Raw genomic sequence first — 17,622 nt, forward strand, 5'->3', positions numbered from 1 at the left:
GTCAGACAGACGTAAATAGCAGCTCCCTTTGCCTCCTCAGCCTTCTCGCCCGTGTGCGTGCGCTGCTGCCGCCGTGGCTGTCCCTGCAGGGAGCTGTGCCCAGCCTGGCATGGACAAAGCCCTTGCCGCTGCCCTCCTGCCACCCTGCTGGGACTTTGCCTGTGACCTCGGGTGAAGCACTTACTTTAGGTTTCTTGACCCGTAGGATGTGTGTTTTGGCACCAGAGCTCAGCCGGTGCTCGCGCTCTGTGCAATTTGCAGCGTGTCCCACACCATTTCCCTGTCTGTGGCCTGCTGCACGGCTGTAATTACGGTGTTTAAGCTGCAGACAGCCCTTGTGCATGGTGCTGGCAGCTCGTGGCGTGGGAGGGAGCTCCCGGCACGGCCCCGTGCTGGGGTGTGCCACGTGGAGCCCCCGGGTGCTGCCGGCCCCGCCGCGAGCGCCTTGCACCGTGCGCCGCTGGTGCAGTGCTGCAGGTCCTATTCTGAGCCAGGGCTTGAAATATTCAGGCTTCCCGGCCGCGGTGGTGTCTCTCAGTCACAGTTTTACTTCTTCTCTGCTGCCAAGCCGCGTTAGTCCAAGCGGTGTCAGGGCGAGGTGTCTGTTTGTGCCTCGCAAGGGCCGTACCCTTCCTGCAGCGGTGAAGGCACCTCGTGGTGCGAAGGCAGCAGGGTGGTGGAGGTGCTGCGTGTGACTTTGCACAGCACCAAAGATAGCTTCAATCCCGCTGCCCTGCGTGGGCTCCCGGCTACGGAGCCTGCCATGGGAAACCTGGGGCTGGGTTTCTTCAGGACTGGCTGCCCTGGCTCCTCCTGGGGAGGAACCTCAGAGGAAGCCCTTCTGACTCGACGCCGGGCAGGCATCCAGCAGCCTTCCTGCACCGGAGCCTGGGCGCAGGGAGCTCGCCTGGAGCTGCTGCAGGCACTGGGCAGGTCCTGCTGCACCTCCAGCAAACTGGGACGGGAGCAGGGCTGCGAGCTGGGGGCTGGATCCGTGCCACTGCCTGCTCCCCGTGGGGACATGCCAGTGGGGTGCTGGCTGCTGCCCTCGGTGTCATGCTCAGCACCGTGTGTGCTCCTTCCCCACCTCCCCGCAGCCCTCGAGGCTTCCTGATGCCTGAGCTGGGAAAACAGCAGCACTGACCACAGTGCTTGGGAACACGCCGGGGTGGACCTGGGGCAGCTCGAAGTGGGGCACGCTGTGCTGGTGCAACTGGGAATGGCTCTGCCCCTGCCCGGTTTGATGTGGGGTGGGTTTCAGCCTGGGCTGAAACTCCCCGCACTCTCACTGCGATAACAGCCAAAGGGGATGGTGGAGGAGAGAAAGTATCAGCAGAGATGGTTATCTGTGTCCTGGGAGGCGTCCCAGCCACCTCCCCTGCTGCTGGGAGCCGGCTGCTTTTCCCCAGGCAGGGGAGCGCAGGGGGCAGAGCCGCACGGTGCCGGTGCTGCTGCACCCCGCTGCTGGGTCTGGTGGCACATGGGGTATTTCTGAGCACCCCAGGACCTGCTCTGGGATTATTCCTTGCACTACACCAGTGGCCAGAGCTCTCCACCAGCCCTCGCCTGGCCCTTTCTGCTGCCCAACGTGGTCAGCTGGGGCTCCGCTTTGGTCAGATGGGAAGGGAAAAGGAGAGGGGATGGTGCAAGCTTTGGAAATAAGGCCACCGATGCGCTGATACCCTCTTGGAAAAGGAACCTCGACCCAGCCCCCTCCTTACGTCATTCTTCTTGCTCCCCTTGCAGTGGGAATTTGTGCACTTCCCATGATTGAGCGGCCGCAGCCCAACCGGAGAGCAATTTCCTGGAGGTCTCTGTAGTGGTGACCTTTTTGCCCAGGCCTTCCCATTCATGCGTGGAGCTATTCAGCGCAGATGTGCGTAATTGCCAGAGCCCTGCCAGCTCCGCCTCAGCGCCGTGGGCTGCTTTGCTTTGTTCAGCACCTTCCAAAGAGGCCGTAAAAGTTAACTGCCTGCCCGCTGCTCTGCCGATTTCGGGGGCTCAGCTCCCCGGCGTGGGAGCGCAGCGTGCCGGTGTCACCTTGCTCTGTGCATCGCTGCTCCCCGCGGGGCCGGGCAGGGGACGGCAGCTCCGCTTCCTTCCCTGTGTCTGGCTGAGCACCTTCAGCCTTCAGAGACAAATTTTCCACCTTTCAAAGCACAGCACCCGCAGCGGAGGGGGGCTGGTGCCCGCCCAGGACGCAACGGGCTCAGATTTTAATGTTTGCAGAGAGTTTTGAGACGCGCTGTGTGGGTGCAAAGTCCGAATTGCTTCAGCCCCCAGGAGCGAAGGGACGCTGGACCAGGCTGTCCCCAGTTACCCAGCGCTGTTGACACTGCTGGAGAGCTGCCCGTGTGCCCGAGCACGTGGGGCTCGCTGCTGGGGACAGGGTGACCCAGTGGCAGGCTGGGACTGGCCCAGTATGCACCAGTTGCTTTTGTGCCCTAGAGTTTCACGCTGCTGGTGGGAGAGCTCTGGGTGCTCCTCGCTCCTAGCCACTTTTGGGTGGCAGCACCATGGGGTCGAGGTGGGCGCAGCTCCGGCAGATCATGGCTTTAAACTCTCAAATTGTGGCTTTAAACTCTCAAATCACTGCCTGTGAAGCTCCAGACGCTGTGCTGGGGGTTTGGGCTTCCAAGCTTGGCTTTCACAGACAGCTGACGGCGCTTGGCTCTCCCTAAAAGCTGAGCTGGAGCCGCTGCTTTCAGCCGAGCAGTAGCCCTGGCTCCTCTCCTAAAGACGCTCCGTGGGGCCGCCGTCTGGCTCCAGCCGCCGCAGGGTTTTGCTGAGGCAGGATGTGGCCCTTCCTGTCCGGGAAAAGCAAGGCGGGAGCACAGCTTGATGGTCTTGCCTTCGAAAAGAAAAATTCAAGGAAGAGTGAAAGCCGAGCTGGGGTCCCTCTGCCAGGACAGCCCTTCCTCCTGCAGCTCCGTTCCCAGCCTGGGGATGGTGGTGGCAGGGCAGGGACCCGGGGCTGGGCTCGCAGCCCTGTGCACAGTGGCTTGGCCATTGGGGCTGGACGGGTCAGGGGGTGTTAAGGCAAAAATGCCCCAGGGTGTAGATCTGCCTGCAGTGGCTGCGGTGAGCTGGGCTCATAACAGGACTGGATGGTGACCCCGGTGGGGACGGGGAGGTTGGTGTTCTCCCATCTCCATCTGCCAGAGCCGTGCCTGGGGTGTGATTGTGTATTAGGGCCATGCTGCTCCACGTCCTCCTTCCGTTTCCCCAGTGCTACAGGGGACAAATGTTTATCCAAGAGTCTGAAATGTCTCTGCTTTGGCTGGGAGGTGGGCACCGGGGGTACCCTGTGCGCTCCTGGAGCCCCACAGTCTGGCTGCAGACCCCTTCCCACCAGTGGGGTACCCCCAGACCGGGGGTGTCCCTCAGCTCAGCCCCTCGAGCCCCCCTCCCACGTCTTGTCTTTCCAGGAGACGTGCTCTTCCAGATGGCAGAAGTCCACCGGCAGATCCAGAACCAGCTGGAGGAGATGGTGAGCACGCGGCAGTGCTGCAGCACGGGGGCTGCTCCTCAGCCTGGGCTCAGCAACCCCCTCCCAGCTCCTCCGAGCCCCCAGATCTGATCTCAGCCAGCCCCACGTGGATCTGCTCGTGCACAGAGTTTGCTCGTATCAAAGCCAAGCTGCTGGTGTTGTGGCTGAGCAGTGTCCTGCCGGGTCCCTTTGTCCATCCCTCTGCCAGCAGCGTCCCCTCCAGCCCCAGCCCCCTCTTTGTGCACCTCCCTGGGCCCCCTCGGTTCCCATTGCAGGGGTTTTGGGGAGCGTTCAGCTGCTGCTAGGCTTGGTAGCCCATGCAAACAGCTCCTCTGCTTTTTTTTTCTGCAGCTCAAGTCCTTCCACAACGAGCTCCTGACGCAGCTGGAGCAGAAGGTGGAGCTGGACTCGCGCTACCTGAGCGTAAGTGACCCGGTGGTTTGCTCCTGCTCCTCCCTGCCCTGCACAGGGCATGCCTGTGCCATGCTCCGAGGGGTCCCCAGGCCACCAGACGTGTCACCCACACAAACTGCTGTTTTTTCCCCCGGTGTTAGGCTGCCACAGCCCCGCTTGTTCTCTCCCTGTCTCCTGGTGGCTGTGCGCCTGCCCCTGGCAGCAGCGCTCCAGCAGCTCAGAGCCTTCTCCTCTCGCCCCCAGGCTGCGCTGAAGAAATACCAGACAGAGCAAAGGAGCAAGGGCGACTCGCTCGACAAGTGCCAGGCAGAGCTGAAGAAACTCCGCAAGAAGAGCCAAGGAAGCAAAAACCCCCAGAAGTACTCGGACAAGGAGCTGCAGGTAGGAGCTGCTGCCCCCGTGCAGCCTGGGGCTGCTCCGCGCCGCGTGCCAGCGTTTGGATAACGACAGGAGGAGCAGGCAGGGAGGTGTTGGTGCCCGTGGTGGATCGTGCAGGAGGTTTTAGAGCAGAGGGGCTGGTAGGGGAGGCAGCCCAGGCTGTGCTGGAGCTCAGCCCCCAGCAGGCGCCGTGCAGGGCGGTGCGCTGGTGACTAACCCCACCGGGTCCGCCGTGGCTGACTCTTTTATCCCCCCCTCTGCTTAATGAATGAACCCGAAAAGATCATTAGTTTGTTGTGCCAGATCCATCTTCCTCTGGATGGTGTTTTGCTTAAATATTTTCCGTGCCTTCTGACGGGGAGTCCCTTCCCCCAGCCCGCCCGGGTGGCGAGCGCGTGCTGGAGGAGGCTGGCGAGTGAATCACGGCAGCGTGACTGCGGCGTGGGCTGCGTGCGCCCTGCGCCTGCTGCAGGAGCTCGGGCTGGGCTGCACCGGGTCCCCGGTGGCCCCCAATGCAGCTCCTGGAAGGGATCGGGTCGGGACTGAGGTCTTGTCGTGGAGCATCCCATGTGCAGCCCCTGCCTGGGTCGTGGTGGGGGGCTGAGGTGCAGGGTTGCTGAGGCACGTGCGGGATGAGTTCAGGTCTCCTGAAGCCTGACCTGTGGTCTGAGTTGCACCTGGATCGTGTCCAAACAGAGCAGATTTTAATGAGAGATGAATGCATCCGTTTGCAAACCTGCCTGGCTCAGTGCTGCTGCTGGGGTTAGGGGCATTCAGTGACTGCAGCCCGACTCGTACCTCGTAGGTAAAAGGGAAAGGTTAACTCTGAAGCCCAAAATCTCATATTCCTGTCTGTAAGCAAGGCGTGAGAAGGTGGCGTGTTGGGGCCAGAACCTGATGCTTCAGGTGCAGCGGGCTGATAACACGACCAGAGCGATCCATCTCTGCCAAAAGTGATCTAAACGCCGATGGCACCTCGCTGGCTGGGGCTGTGCACAGGGTGGCATTTAAATAATCAGCAGGGAGCTGGGGAAGTGACATTGCTAATTGTACGAAAATTTGGGAAATCAGTCACTCTCCTGGTAGCGTGAATCAGGATAATCGCTGAAGGGGGGGGGAAAAAAACATTTCACCACTCATCCAGGCTCTGAGCACAGCTCCTGTGCTGAGCTGGAGTGCTCTGAATCGAGCTCCTGCTAATTTGCAGCCTCCCAGCTCCTCTGACTGTACCGAAGCCGCTTGTGTGAGGCACGGTTAATTTGAGCATCCTCAGAAGGTGTTGCTGCAGTGTGACTTAGGTGTCCTGCGTGCTGCGGCGAAGGCTGGCACTTTCTTGAAAGCTGAGCAGCTCAAACCACTTCGGGGTGGCGGCGGCTCTGCAAGCTGTTGCTCCAGATCTCCACGGAGGGAGATCGTACCCGTTAAGCAGCGAGGTGGCTCCCAGCGGGGGGATGCTCAGAGCATCAGCACCCGGTTTGTGACCCCCTCACCCGAGGGAGCTGCTGGCAGGGATGAGCAGAAGTGCTGCCGGGGCCACCTGAGTCCCCAGGGCCACCGTGTTTCTGCAGGGATCCCCCCATGTAGGAGAGAACCTGCCCCGACCATCGGCTGTGTACGGCCCAGGGGTGATGGTGATGGTTTGCTCCTGATGGCTCGGCAGCAGCAGGGCTGTCGTTGTGCCAGCACCGCTTCTTCAGGCAAAATAAAACAGGATCAGGCTTTCATTCTCTTAATCTTTCAGCAGTAAGTATTTAGGAAGCGCTTATCTCTGCAAAAAAAAAAAAAAAAAAAAAAAAAAAGCCTCATGAAGAGCTTTAGCTTAAAGAGCCATGAAACTGCTCAACTGCTTCCACCGCCCCCCCCCCTCAGCACGCAGATCAAAATAAGTTAATTTGCAGAATTCAGTCAAGAGGGTGGTTCTCCCTCGGTGTGCTGGCTGGGATGCTGCCGTTGCTTGCTTCAAGCAGAAGAAGAGGAAGGAGGAAAGCGTTCAGGGCAGCATTGAGCCCATTCCTGGGTTTTGGAAGGTGCCAGCTCCGTTGGCTCCTGCCCGTGCAGGGGCTCGGCCGTGCCGCTGATCCAGGGAGTGATGTGCAGGCTGGGCAGGGGAAATGCTGAGTGCTGGGGCTTGGAAAATGCCATGTGCTGGGGCAGGGAAAGCAGGAGGAGCTGGGGCCAGGCGCTTGCAGCAGCTCCGGTGCTGGGGGAGCTGCTCGTGTCGCAGCATGGGGTCGTGCTGCGTGAAAACTTCTCCGGCATCTCTGCAGCAGGGAGCTGTGTGCGGCTTTGTTCGCCTGGCACGGAACCATCCCCGTGGCCACTGCTGAAACTCAGCCAGGAGGAGCCTCCTCGGAGGCTGCTGGAGGCACCTCCTGGGCTCGTGGGGTGCTGGAGTCAGCTTTGAGCTGGCGCCTGGGGAGCTGGGCAGAGCCTCGCAGCTCCTGCTGCGAGGTCAGGGCTTTTGGGAGCAGGGGGCAGAGAAGTGGTGCCAGGGCACCAGCCTGGCCCGGGTGCTGCAGCCTGTGCTGAGCTGCTTAAAAAAAAATAAAAGCCTTGGATTGTCTCCTCTCTCTCTTCACAGCAGTTTCTCCCTTTATAAGGCAGGAAAAGGTGCTGATGTTCAGCAAGTGCTGCACGTTGCTTATTATTTGGGGGATAGAGCTGGGGATTGCTCGGGGCAGGCACCGAGGGCTCCTGCAGGGCTGCAGTGAATGCGGTGCATGGAGAGGGCACGGGGTTTGGCCCCAGATCCCACATTGTGCCCGTGTCCTGCAGGCACTGCCTGGTGGAGCTTAATCGATGAGAAGGGGCTTCACAGCACTGAGATGGTTCCAAACCAAAACCCCTCGTGGTTTTCAAGGGAGACCACTCCTGTGGCTTAAAAGCAGCCCCGAGCGCAGTTAGGCTGCTGTAGGGATTTTTGCAGCCTCCCAAGCTTCAGCCTGTCACGGTCAGCAGACGCTGCGGTTACGGGCTGTTACTGCTGAATGTGGCAGGAAAGCCAGGGGTTTATTTCTCGTGAATCAGTCCAGAGCTGCTGTTGTACACGAGGAATGAAAGCTTGGACCGCAGTGAGGCAGCCGCTGCCTCAGATCTCTTGCCCTAATTATGTAGTTGCTGAGATTTTCTTGACCTGTGTTCAAATCCGGGAGAATAAACCAATTCCATTCGCTTCGTGTCCCTTATAAAAGAAGAACAAAAACAAATATTAAGATTAAACAGTCATCAAGGAGCCCAAACTGCTCTAACTTCATTACAGGCTGGTTACGGCTGAGGCACGAAATCGAGGTCACGCTGGGTTTAGGGCCTTGATTGAATCAGCACGCCACCAAGGGAGCTGCGCTGGCCCGAGCAGTTCTTCACCCCCTGGTAGTGCTGTGAGCAATTGGATTGCTTGGTGAGGCCGGTGGAGCAATTGCATTTATTTTTTTGGGGGGAGAGGAGGGCACAGAGCCCAGTGTTGGGGTAATACTGGGGGCATGGAGCTGCCGGGCACGTGGCCGAGCTCGGCTCCTGCCTGCGTCCCTCCTGCCGTCCCCCTCTGCTCCTGCAGGGATGCTGTAAGCGTTAAACGCCCCTGTGCCAAATAGCCCAGAGGTTTTTATAAACTCGTGTAATTGGAACCTCGTTCTGATATTCCCACCAGGAGAAGTAATTTTAGCCATAGGTCAAGAAGCACTAACTGACGAGGAGTTTGTGCAAACCAGGTTACGAGGGCTTATGTAAAAGTCAAATAGGGAAGAATTATGTAAAAGCTCTGGCTCCAGATAACCGGCTCCAGCTTTTTGCTAGCTTTCAGCCCGGCGAGGCTGAGTCCCAACGCAGTGGTTACCCACATGCACTCCATACAGCCCAGCAGCTTCACCTCCCGCAGCTCAGGACCTGGTGGGAGAGCCCGTCCCTTGCAGCATTTTGTCATTTACTTTGTCATTTACTCTAATTAGCTGGGAGCTCGCGTGGTGGCGGGTCATCCCTTCGTGTGCTGTGTGGCTGTCAGCACTCAGCATCTCGGGAGGCTCGGGGTGCTGGTGTGGTCTCAGCACCGTGCTCTGGGAGTTGCCAACCCCGTGGCCGTGGTGCCATAAGGACCGTGCCCTGCGGTGCCTTTTCCAGGCTCTGTGGTGGAGGCAGCACCAGGGGATGAAAGCCTCCGTCCCTCCCAGGGCTGGTTCTCTGCACTGCCCTGGCTGCTGTCGGCACCCCTGGAACCCCGAGGCTTCAAGATCTGGTCCTACACATCCTAAAGCAATTGCTACAACTCCCCTCAACCGAGTGGTTTTCTATATAAATAAAGTTAAACCTCTTTTTTTTTTTTTTTTTTTTTTTCTCCTCTCTGGCTGAGAAGCCTCATGCTGCTTCTGGAAGGCTGATCTCCCAGCCCGATGTGCAGCTTTTGGGGCCATGCCCGACATGCATTTTGGCCACAGATCCCACACACCAGGGGTTGCCCTGCTGTGTCCCCAGGCTGCGGGGATGTTCGTGGTGGCTGGCGAAGCTCTGCACAGCCTGCTGAGGCTCTCACAGCTCGTTCCCTGAACGTTTTATGTAACACCACGTGTGCGGAGCTGTACAGGAATAGTAGAAGGATGAGGCTGCTGCCCCGCAGAACAGATGTGAGATAGGAAGAGTAAGGGGGGAGGACAGCGTGCCTCGGGGAGAGGGACGGGAGGCCGGTGGCTGGGCAGCGGGGCACTTCTTGGCCTCGTGTTTCACCTCGGATAACCGCTGATGCCGTGGCTCTCTGGGCATCTGCTCGCCCAGCGAGCTGCTTCTCATAGGGAAAAAACATTTTCTCTCTCTTTTTGGAAGAGGTCTGCGGGCTCATCGGGGCACGGGAGCAGCTGTTTTACAGCAGCTCCCCAGCTGGGAGCCAGCGTGGGGCTCAGTCTGGGATGGGAACAGTGAGCTCCCCCAGAGAGGAGGGGGTTTGAGCTGTTTCGGTGATGCCGTGTACCCTGATGCCACGTACCCTTGAGTGCTTTTCCTACCTTGTTTCGAGGCAGCAGCTTTGAGCACAGCGTGCAATGCGAGGCCGACCCCTGCCCGAGGTGTTGCAGCCTGCAGAGGGGCTGGCACGCGTCCTGCACTGCAGGACATGGCTGGAGGCAGGTTTTACCCAGCTCTGCATAAACCCAGGCCAAGGAGCTTAACTCGCATGCAGGAACCAAATTCTGGAGACAAGGGCACCCATTTCCCTCCCCAGGAGCTGAGGGGGCTGAGCACCCCCAGAGCTCTTCTCAACTTTGACCCTGGGCTGTGCTAGGGCTTGAGCTGCTCCTCCTTGAGGCTGTGGCAGCTTAGAAGCTCTTCCTCTGTTAATCAGCCTAGCTCCTTTCCTATTTTATCTCATTACTTTCTAATTATTCTCCCTTGTGGTTCCTTAAATAAATCCCCATTTCTCGTGTTTACTTCTTCTGGATGTTCCAGCCTGCCCCTATCAGGCCAGCACAGCTTGCAGACTCCTCTCCCTTCTCCTCTTCCCTCAGCCTTTTCTCCCTGCTGCCCTGCGCTGCTGCTCTGCTCTCTTCTCGTCCCCAAAATCAGGCTCTTGTCTGGGATACCATGAGGACACGGTCCCCTCCCTGCTCTGCATTCGGCTCAGGGCCACTCGCTGCCCCGAAACGTGCCCGTAATGCTTTGATTTTGTGGTCCCTGGGTTTGTTGCCGTGCCCTAAGCAGAGCCTGGCTCCCACCTGGTTTGGTCCCCGTTGGCCTCGCAGCAGTTCCCTCGCTCAGCCCATTTCACAGACGTTGGCAGCACTGATAAAAGATCTGTAATGGTGATTTTCTCAGCGCTGAGGTGATTAGCATTGCCCTTGGCTTATATTCGTAACTGATCTTCGTGTTCTTGCCTCGGATAGAATGGTTGGAGCTAATTTTCTTCATCACAGCCGTGTTATTAGAGACTCGAGCGAAATTCAGTAAATGCTGCTGCTTCACCTGCACTACCAGCGCTGATTGCAGCGTGTGCTTGAAGAGAACCCAGGTCCTGACATCTGTTAGCAGCCCTTTCACCTTCACACCTCCAGCTGTCGGGTGTGAGCCCCCTGCGAGGATGCTGTTAGTCCGAGCAGCAGGACCTCGGTGTGCCCTGACTTTCCTGCAGCAGCGATGGCAGCGGCTGGGTCCTTTTGCAGCATCTGCTCTCCTTTTGTATTTCGTTGTTCCAAACTGCCTGACATGTGGGGGTAACTGGGAGCAGCTCCCGTGCACGGCCCCTTTGTGGTGCTGCTGGCTGGACCCGTGCCCTGCGCCCCCCTCGCTGTCCTGGGCATCTGGGTGAGCCCCAGGAGCTGGCTCCTGCCACCTCGCTAACTGGGTCAGCAGAGCTGCTGAAGGCGAGGTGGATGTGCTCAGGAGCGGGGGAAGGGGGGGTTATTTGAGGCCTCTCCAACCTAGAAACCCAGAAAAGCTTTCTGGAGCTGCCGGTGCATGCGCTGGCTCCCGGCACCATGAGCACTGACCAGGCTGGCACCATCTCAGGTGGCCCGGCCACAGGTGGGGCTTCTCCCCTTTAGGCTGGGATTTTTATTTAGGTGATGCTTAGCATCTGAATTTAATCTGGCAGCCTAAATCAAGCTCTGAAACAAACTCCAAACTGGAAAGGTGCATGCTGGCAGGCTCCTATTGGGAAGTGGTGATGGTGCCGCTGCGCCGCAGGAGCCCAGGCGCGCACCTCCAGCTGCAAAACGCACGGATGGGACATGGGACGTGGGGTGCCCCAAAGGACACCCCAGGAACCAGGCTGGGAGGCAGAGCTGTCACTCCGGCACGTGGCAGCAGGTAACCCTAACGAGAGACAGCGCTCTCCTTGACGTATGGTATGGAGAGCACGCGCTGTGCTCTGCACGTTACTTTTTCCCGTGTGTCTGGCACAGTTAGTGAGGTTTTTATTGAAATTGTGTTTCAGTGCATTGTCTGAAAGCCCATTTCCATTTGAACAACTCCAAAATGAAAGCTAGCTGGTGAATAAGAAGTGGCGTTCGCCATTTTGTAATGTAATAAAGTGTAAAAAACCAGGGCTCTGCATAAATCAACGGCACATCGTGCTTATTTCCATAAAGTATATAAAGCAGTGAGAATCCTAAATTTAGAGCACAAGCTCTCTGCTTGCAAATCAACATGTTCTAACTGGCTGCAGCCATTAAGGCGAGCCTTTCTTTAGCTAAATAATTAAAAGTATACTTGCGAAACAAGATTGAAATCAGGGATGTAAATAAGGCCGCCGTGCACGGCTCAGTCACAATTAGAACTTGAAAGTTTACCGTTGCTGGGAGAAGTTCTGCCCGCCTGGCATGGCAGGGTGCTGTGCGCCCGTCCTGAGCTCCTCACCTTCCTTGATGGCCCATTTAGGGAATTAAACCGGCTCGGTTTAGGTTGGGGGTTTGCTCTCCAGGGAGGGTGCTGTGCGTGTGGGGCGCTGGGGCTCCAGCTCTGCCGCAAACCCCCTTTGAAGTCCGGGATGTGACTTAATCTCACGGCTTTGTTGAGGTTTGTTCCATTTTGTGCCTGCTAATAAATACCGTAGCTTGCTAAAAATAACTGTTAAACATGAAGAAAGGAGAAAAGCTGCTTTGGGCCCTGAATTTCCAGTTTAATTCCCTTCCCAGGGAAGCTCAGACTTCCTGCAGCAGGTTTAGCAGTGCTGGAGCTGCACGGGGCTGCTCGTGGCTGTCCCGTGGTGTCACCCTGCTGGGAGGAGGAGGTGGTGGCAGCGATGTGTCCCTGTGCTGGTGTCCTGCCTGCTCCATGCAGGGCAGGGCACAGCTCTTGGTGAGCACGGTGCCCCTCAGGGATGCTCGGTGGTTGCTTCTGGGCCACTTCAAGGGCGGCAGCTCCTTGCTGAGACAAACCAAGGGCAGGGAGTGGGGAGGAAGAGGCTGGCTGAGGGACATGGGGGCGTTTCGTGTCCTCTGGTGTGCTGATGGATGTGACCACGGAGGGCACCCCGCTGCTCTGAAGCCCTCCCTTGTGCTGTGCTTGCGCTGCGTGGCTCTGCCCCACGTGCTGCTTTCCTGCTCCCTACAAAAACCTACACGAACGTGCCCTGTTCCTGCTGGCACAGCCTGTGCGGGCGCAGCCGAGCTGGCAGAAGTCACGTAGGTAGAGCAGGAGCCGTGCCAGCAGAGGAGCCTCCTTCTGCCACGTCTGCAGCATCTCAGCCTGCTGCTGGCGGTGCTCTGGCGTCTGCCTGGCCCCCGGGGGTGCACCAGCATCGAGGAACGGTGCTCAGCAGGCAGGGAGCCCCATGCTGGTCCCGTGTGCCGGGGGTGATGCCGTGCGCCGGGCTGTGCCAACCTGCAGCGCTGCCCTGGCTTCGTGTGCTTTGCTTACCCAGGCTGTCCCAGGGGGGGTGCAGGAGATGGGTGGGGGCTGCAGGAACCTTCTGCTAGCTTGGGATTGGGGGGGAAGCCTGGGGGCAGCCTCGCCAGCCCCCGCTGGGGCTCAGGCACCCGTTTGGTGAGAGGGCGGCTGCACGGGTACAGCTCGTCCCGCCCGCCCGCGCGCTCCCGGCCCCCGTGCTGAGTCAGCGCCTCTGCGTGGGGGGCTCTGATGAGTAAGGGCGGGCTGGGGGGGACGTGCAGGCACACGTGTGTGTGTGTCCTGTGCTGGGGGCCTCCCACGGGCACCCCCCGGGGCTGGCCCCACCGCTCACCCCATCCCTCGGGATGCTGCGGGTCTCGGTCCCCTGCTAACGGGGCTGTGGGCGCTCGCAGGGCGAAGGGGTAACCCCAGCCCCCTCTGTGCTTCTCTGTCCCTTCTAGTACATCGAAGCCATCAGCAACAAGCAAGGGGAGCTGGAAAACTACGTCTCGGACGGGTATAAGACGGCTCTGACAGAGGAGAGGAGACGGTTCTGCTTCCTGGTGGAGAAGCAGTGCGCGGTGGCGAAGAGCGCCATCACCTACCACGCCAAGGTGAGTCAGCGGGGCCCCGCCGTGCTCCCCAAACAGCCCCCGTCACCAGCCCCTAGCACAGGAGCAGGGCCGTGCCCTGAGAGCCACGGGTGCCCTGGGGCTGGGGGAGCAGCAGGCACGAGGGGGGGATGCACCAGCAGTGCCCCCGTCCCTCCTCACTTGCACGGAGCTGCCCTCGCTCCGATGGGTGCGTGTCTCCCATGGGTGCTGCTCTGTGTTTTGAGGCAGCTTCAGGCTGCGTGGGGTGGATGGGACCAGGGCTGGAGCCCAGCAGGGTGTCCTGCTGCTCTCTGCCTTCTCCTGGGCAGCGCCAGCCATGGCCTGACCTCGGGGAGGTCACCCAGATTCAGCCCCCTGCACTCCCCATCCTGCGCACGTTGTGCCCATCGAGCACTCGGTCACTGAAGTTTGAGGGCTTCACCCTGGTGGGGGCTCACCCAGTTGCTCGTGCATCAGCTCCGGGTTTGCAAGGGCAGAAGAAACACCAAGCAGCAGCGTTCCTGCTCCAAGTCCGAGCAGAACTGGTGCCTGTGGGGCAGCGGGGAGGGCTCCCTCCCACCCTCATCACCCCCTGCCCATAGCAGAGGAGGAGGGAACGGAGCCGAGAGCGCTGCCCCAATCACCCACCCACATCCCCTGCACGGGGCTGGGTCCCCGTTCCCCGGGGGTGCTGTGACACCGGGCTGGAGCTGAGCCCATCCGAGGGCTGTGAGCGCGTGGCTCCCGGCAGCCTCGTGCTCCCCTCCTGCTCGCTCCCCACTGCCGCCCCCCGGCACTCGCAGCACCCATCTGTCACCGCCGTGCCTGGCGCAGGGGAGCAATGGGAAGAGTTGGGCTTAGTCAGCACTGTCCCCGGCTGCGGTAGGGGCTGAATCAATCCCCAGCATATGCTGACTGCAAGCGAGAGGTGCAGGAGGAGGGAGAAATTGCCCCCTGGAGCGGGTGGGGGCTGGCAGATGCGGTGGCACCGGCACCAGCGTGGCCGCAGCGTGGCCAAGCCCAACGCTCCCTGCAGCAGGGCAGGGAGGGTGGTTGTGCACAGGGGGGGCTGCGTGGGTGCAGCGTGGGCACCAGATCCCACACGTGGGCTTTGAGAGCTGGAAACACCGCGCTGCCACCCTGCCTGGGTGCTGCCACCCTGCCTGGGTGCTGCCACCCTGCCCGGGTGCTGCCGCAGGTGACCGAGCAGCGAGGTCCGTGGTGGATGGCAGGGAAACTTGGGGATTCTGCGCTGGCTCCGGGAGCCTGTTGCGATGTGTCAGGATCGATCCTGTCTGTGAGAGCAGCCACAAAGCCGTGTGGAGGTGTAACATCCCCCCCCTGCAGCTCAGCTCTGCTGCGGGTGTGCATGCACGGGGGCTGTGCCGTGCGTTTGGCTGGGGAGTGACCACGGCGTGGTTATGCTCCTGGGGAGTCACAAGCTGGCATGCGCTGTCCTGAGCCACGGTTGTGTTATCTGGGTAAGGACGAGGCCAGCACTGCCTTTGCCTGGCTGGAAGCAGGGTGCTGAGCTGCCCCAGGCCCTGCAGCAGCCCTGGAGGCTGCCGGGGCCGAGCAGCCCCAAGCAAAAAGCTCATCTTTGGGGTCCGGGTGCCAGCACACAGCACGGGTGTGATCTTCCCACTTCCGTGTGCAGGAAAGGTGTCACAGGCATCTGCCACCTTGACGTGTCCCTGTGGCTTGTGACGTGAGTGTCCCTGGGCCTCCCGACCCGCAGCTTTATTAGGGTAGGGTTTTACTGGTGGGGAACGGGGCCGTGGGCACAGAGGTGCCTTGCATGGCCACTGGCTTCTTGCACAGCCCCGCTCCCTGCAGCTCGTCTGTTCTCGAGCTGCCGCACACTGGGGATCTCCATCAACTGGGGATGGAGTTACCTCCCCCTTCCCTCTACATTTTTTTGTGATCGGAGTGATTTCTTAAATTTTTTGGAGCCCGGAAGCAGCAAATCCCTGTGTTTCACCTCGTTTGTGCCCTGCGTGGAGGAGCGCATCAGTCGTGCTGCCCAAATGTGGCCGCCCTCTCATCAGATCCTTCCCTGCCGTGGCTCCCTGCACCCTCTCACCTCTCTCCCTGCACCCTCTCACCTCGCTCTCTCCCTGGCAGGGGAAGGAGATGCTGACGCAGAAGCTCCCCCTGTGGCAGCAGTCCTGCTCCGATCCCAACAAGATCCCGGACCGCGCCATCCAGCTGATGCAGCAGATGGCTGCCAGCAGCAATGGCACCATCATGCCCAGCCCTCTGTCTACATCCAAGTCCAACCTCATCATCTCTGACCCCATCCCCGGTGCCAAACCTCTCCCTGTCCCCCCGGAGCTGGCACCTTTTGTCGGAGTAAGTATCCGGGAGGTGGAGGTTGCCCTGCCCTTCCGAGCAAAGCCGGAGGGATGAGCCCAGGCCAGCAGCACCGTGGTCCTCAGCAAGTTGCTTTTGGATGGATGGGTGCATGGGGCTGGGCGCCTCCATCCTGCCTGGGGCTGTCGGGGGGGCTGCGGGGAGCCCACGGGCTGGGAGCGGAGCTGTGGGGCCGTGCCGAGGCACCCTTGGGGGAAAGGTGCTTGGGGTGAGCCTCGCGTGCTGGAAACACCCTTCGGAAGGGGGTCACCTGCCCGACGTCGGGGTGTGAGCTGAGCAGTAGGGTTCGGGAGGGATTTATGGGGTGTGAGGCAGCTCGGAGGGGTGCAGTGCCGTAGAGGTGCCCCCGCTCCCTTCCCCAGAACAGTTTATATCAAGTAGGGAACCGAACCCAGGGGGCTCGGGCTCTGGTTTGCCATCAGCCGCGTTCCCTGGCACCGCGTCCCTGCCCGGGGAGCTGCTGGGGGTGCCCTGCTGATGAAGGCATCTCCCGTCTTCCCCCCCCTCCTCTCCTTTCTCCCTAGCGCATGTCGGCGCAGGAGGCCATGCCGGTGGTGAACGGAGCCTCGGGCACAGACAGTGACGATTACGGCCACTGGGCTGAGGTGAAGCCAGCACAGCCCAAATCTTTATCTCCTCCCCAGCCTCAGAAGCAGCTGAGCGACTCTTACTCGAACACGCTTCCAGTTCGCAAAAACGTGCAGCCGAAAAACAGCTACGCCTCAGGTGAGGCTCCCCCAGCCCCGGGGGTTCACCCTGATGGGTGGTGGGGTCCCTTCGTTAGCGGTGGGGTCCCTTCATTAGCGGCAGGGTGGTGACGAGCAGGGTGCCACTGCTGTGGTGCCGGGAGCTGAGCAGAGCCAGGCTCTGGCACAGCTCGCTGGAGAGCGGTGTCTCGGACCCTGGGTGGGATTTCCAGGAGGAAAACCTTGAGAAAATGGGAAGGAGAGCGGGCAGGGAAGGCTTGGGTAGGGAACGCTCATACAGGGAGGCTGCTCCTTTACGGGGCTGTTGGATGATGTCGAGAACAGCGGGTGGATCCTGCCTGGATCCATGGATCTGTGAGGTCCCAAGGGACTGGGGGCGCACTGCCCCATGCGGTGAGAGCCCAAAACCCTGTGGGATAGTTTCGGTGCCACGGGTGGAGGCAGGCAGAAGGGATGTGGGGGATGCTGGAGAGGGGTGGACGATGTGCGTACACCCTGGGGAGCAGGCAGCCGTTGTGCAGAGAGGTGTCAGGGGTGCAAATCAGCCACCAGAAGTGTTGTTGGTACCAGGGGTAGGGTAAAGGAGCCAGAGACCTGGCTGTGCCTGGGCACGGTGACGGGTGAAGGACTCGGCCCTTGTTGGTCCTTGTCTCCTGCCAGCCGAAAACAAGACGCTGCCGCGCTCCAGCTCCATGGCCGCAGGGCTCGAGAGGAACGGCAGGACGAGGGTGCAGGCCATTTTCTCTCACGCTGCCGGAGATAACAGCACCCTCCTGAGCTTCAAGGAGGGCGACCTCATCACGCTGCTGGTGCCGGAGGCCAGGGATGGGTGGCACTACGGGGAGAGCGAGAAAACCAAACTGTGAGTGCCGCGGCCGCCCCGAACCCCCCTGCCCCCGGGGCTGGCTCCAGGAGGGCTCAGCCTTCTCTGACACCTCCATCCAAAAGCGTCAGGTTGGCTTCATCCCCTGCCTTTTTCTTTCAGGAGGGGCTGGTTTCCTTTCTCCTACACGCGTGTCCTCGACAACGATGGCAGCGAGCGGGTGCACACGAGGTAGGGGCACCGCGTGCCAGCACCGGGCAGGGCTGCGGGGGCTTTGCGGGACGGGGACACTCCACTTTTTTACCCTCCGGAGAGCCCTCATCAGAGCAGGGTGCTGCCTCAGAACAGGGATATTCTGCTTTGCCATGCACAGGAGGCATGGGGGAGCAAAGGGGAGCAGGGAGGGAAGGGATCCCCATGAAGGGCTCCGTGCATTTCGCCCTCATCCGCGGCGCTGCTCAATGCCACCGAGGGCTTGCTGGCCAAGGTGGCTCGGTGACACGTCCCCCGCGGGCTGTGCTGCTGCTGATGGCCCCGCTC

At 60.3% G+C, this 17,622-nt stretch overlaps 1 protein-coding gene across 4 annotated transcripts in view; it reads left to right on the forward strand.

Annotated features, from left to right (window-relative positions):
• Positions 1-17,622, forward strand: part of BAIAP2 (BAR/IMD domain containing adaptor protein 2) — a gene marked incomplete at its 3' end in the record, with an annotated part of 42,247 nt that overhangs the window by 16,249 nt on the left and 8,376 nt on the right. For 3 of the 4 annotated variants that reach the window (XM_082774816.1, XM_082774815.1, XM_082774818.1), the window contains exons 4-11: positions 3,429-3,490; positions 3,842-3,913; positions 4,148-4,285; positions 13,048-13,200; positions 15,304-15,531; positions 16,077-16,278; positions 16,920-17,121; positions 17,245-17,313. In XM_082774816.1, the coding sequence (XP_082630942.1) occupies positions 3,429-3,490; positions 3,842-3,913; positions 4,148-4,285; positions 13,048-13,200; positions 15,304-15,531; positions 16,077-16,278; positions 16,920-17,121; positions 17,245-17,313 (1,126 nt within the window). The remainder of the gene's footprint in view (positions 1-3,428; positions 3,491-3,841; positions 3,914-4,147; positions 4,286-13,047; positions 13,201-15,303; positions 15,532-16,076; positions 16,279-16,919; positions 17,122-17,244; positions 17,314-17,622) is intronic. The other variant, XM_082774817.1, reaches the window with a different exon arrangement.

The sequence above is a fragment of the Aythya marila genome (genome assembly GCF_965140915.1).
Source record: "Aythya marila genome assembly, chromosome: 18".
In the NCBI taxonomy this organism is placed as follows: domain Eukaryota; kingdom Metazoa; phylum Chordata; class Aves; order Anseriformes; family Anatidae; genus Aythya; species Aythya marila.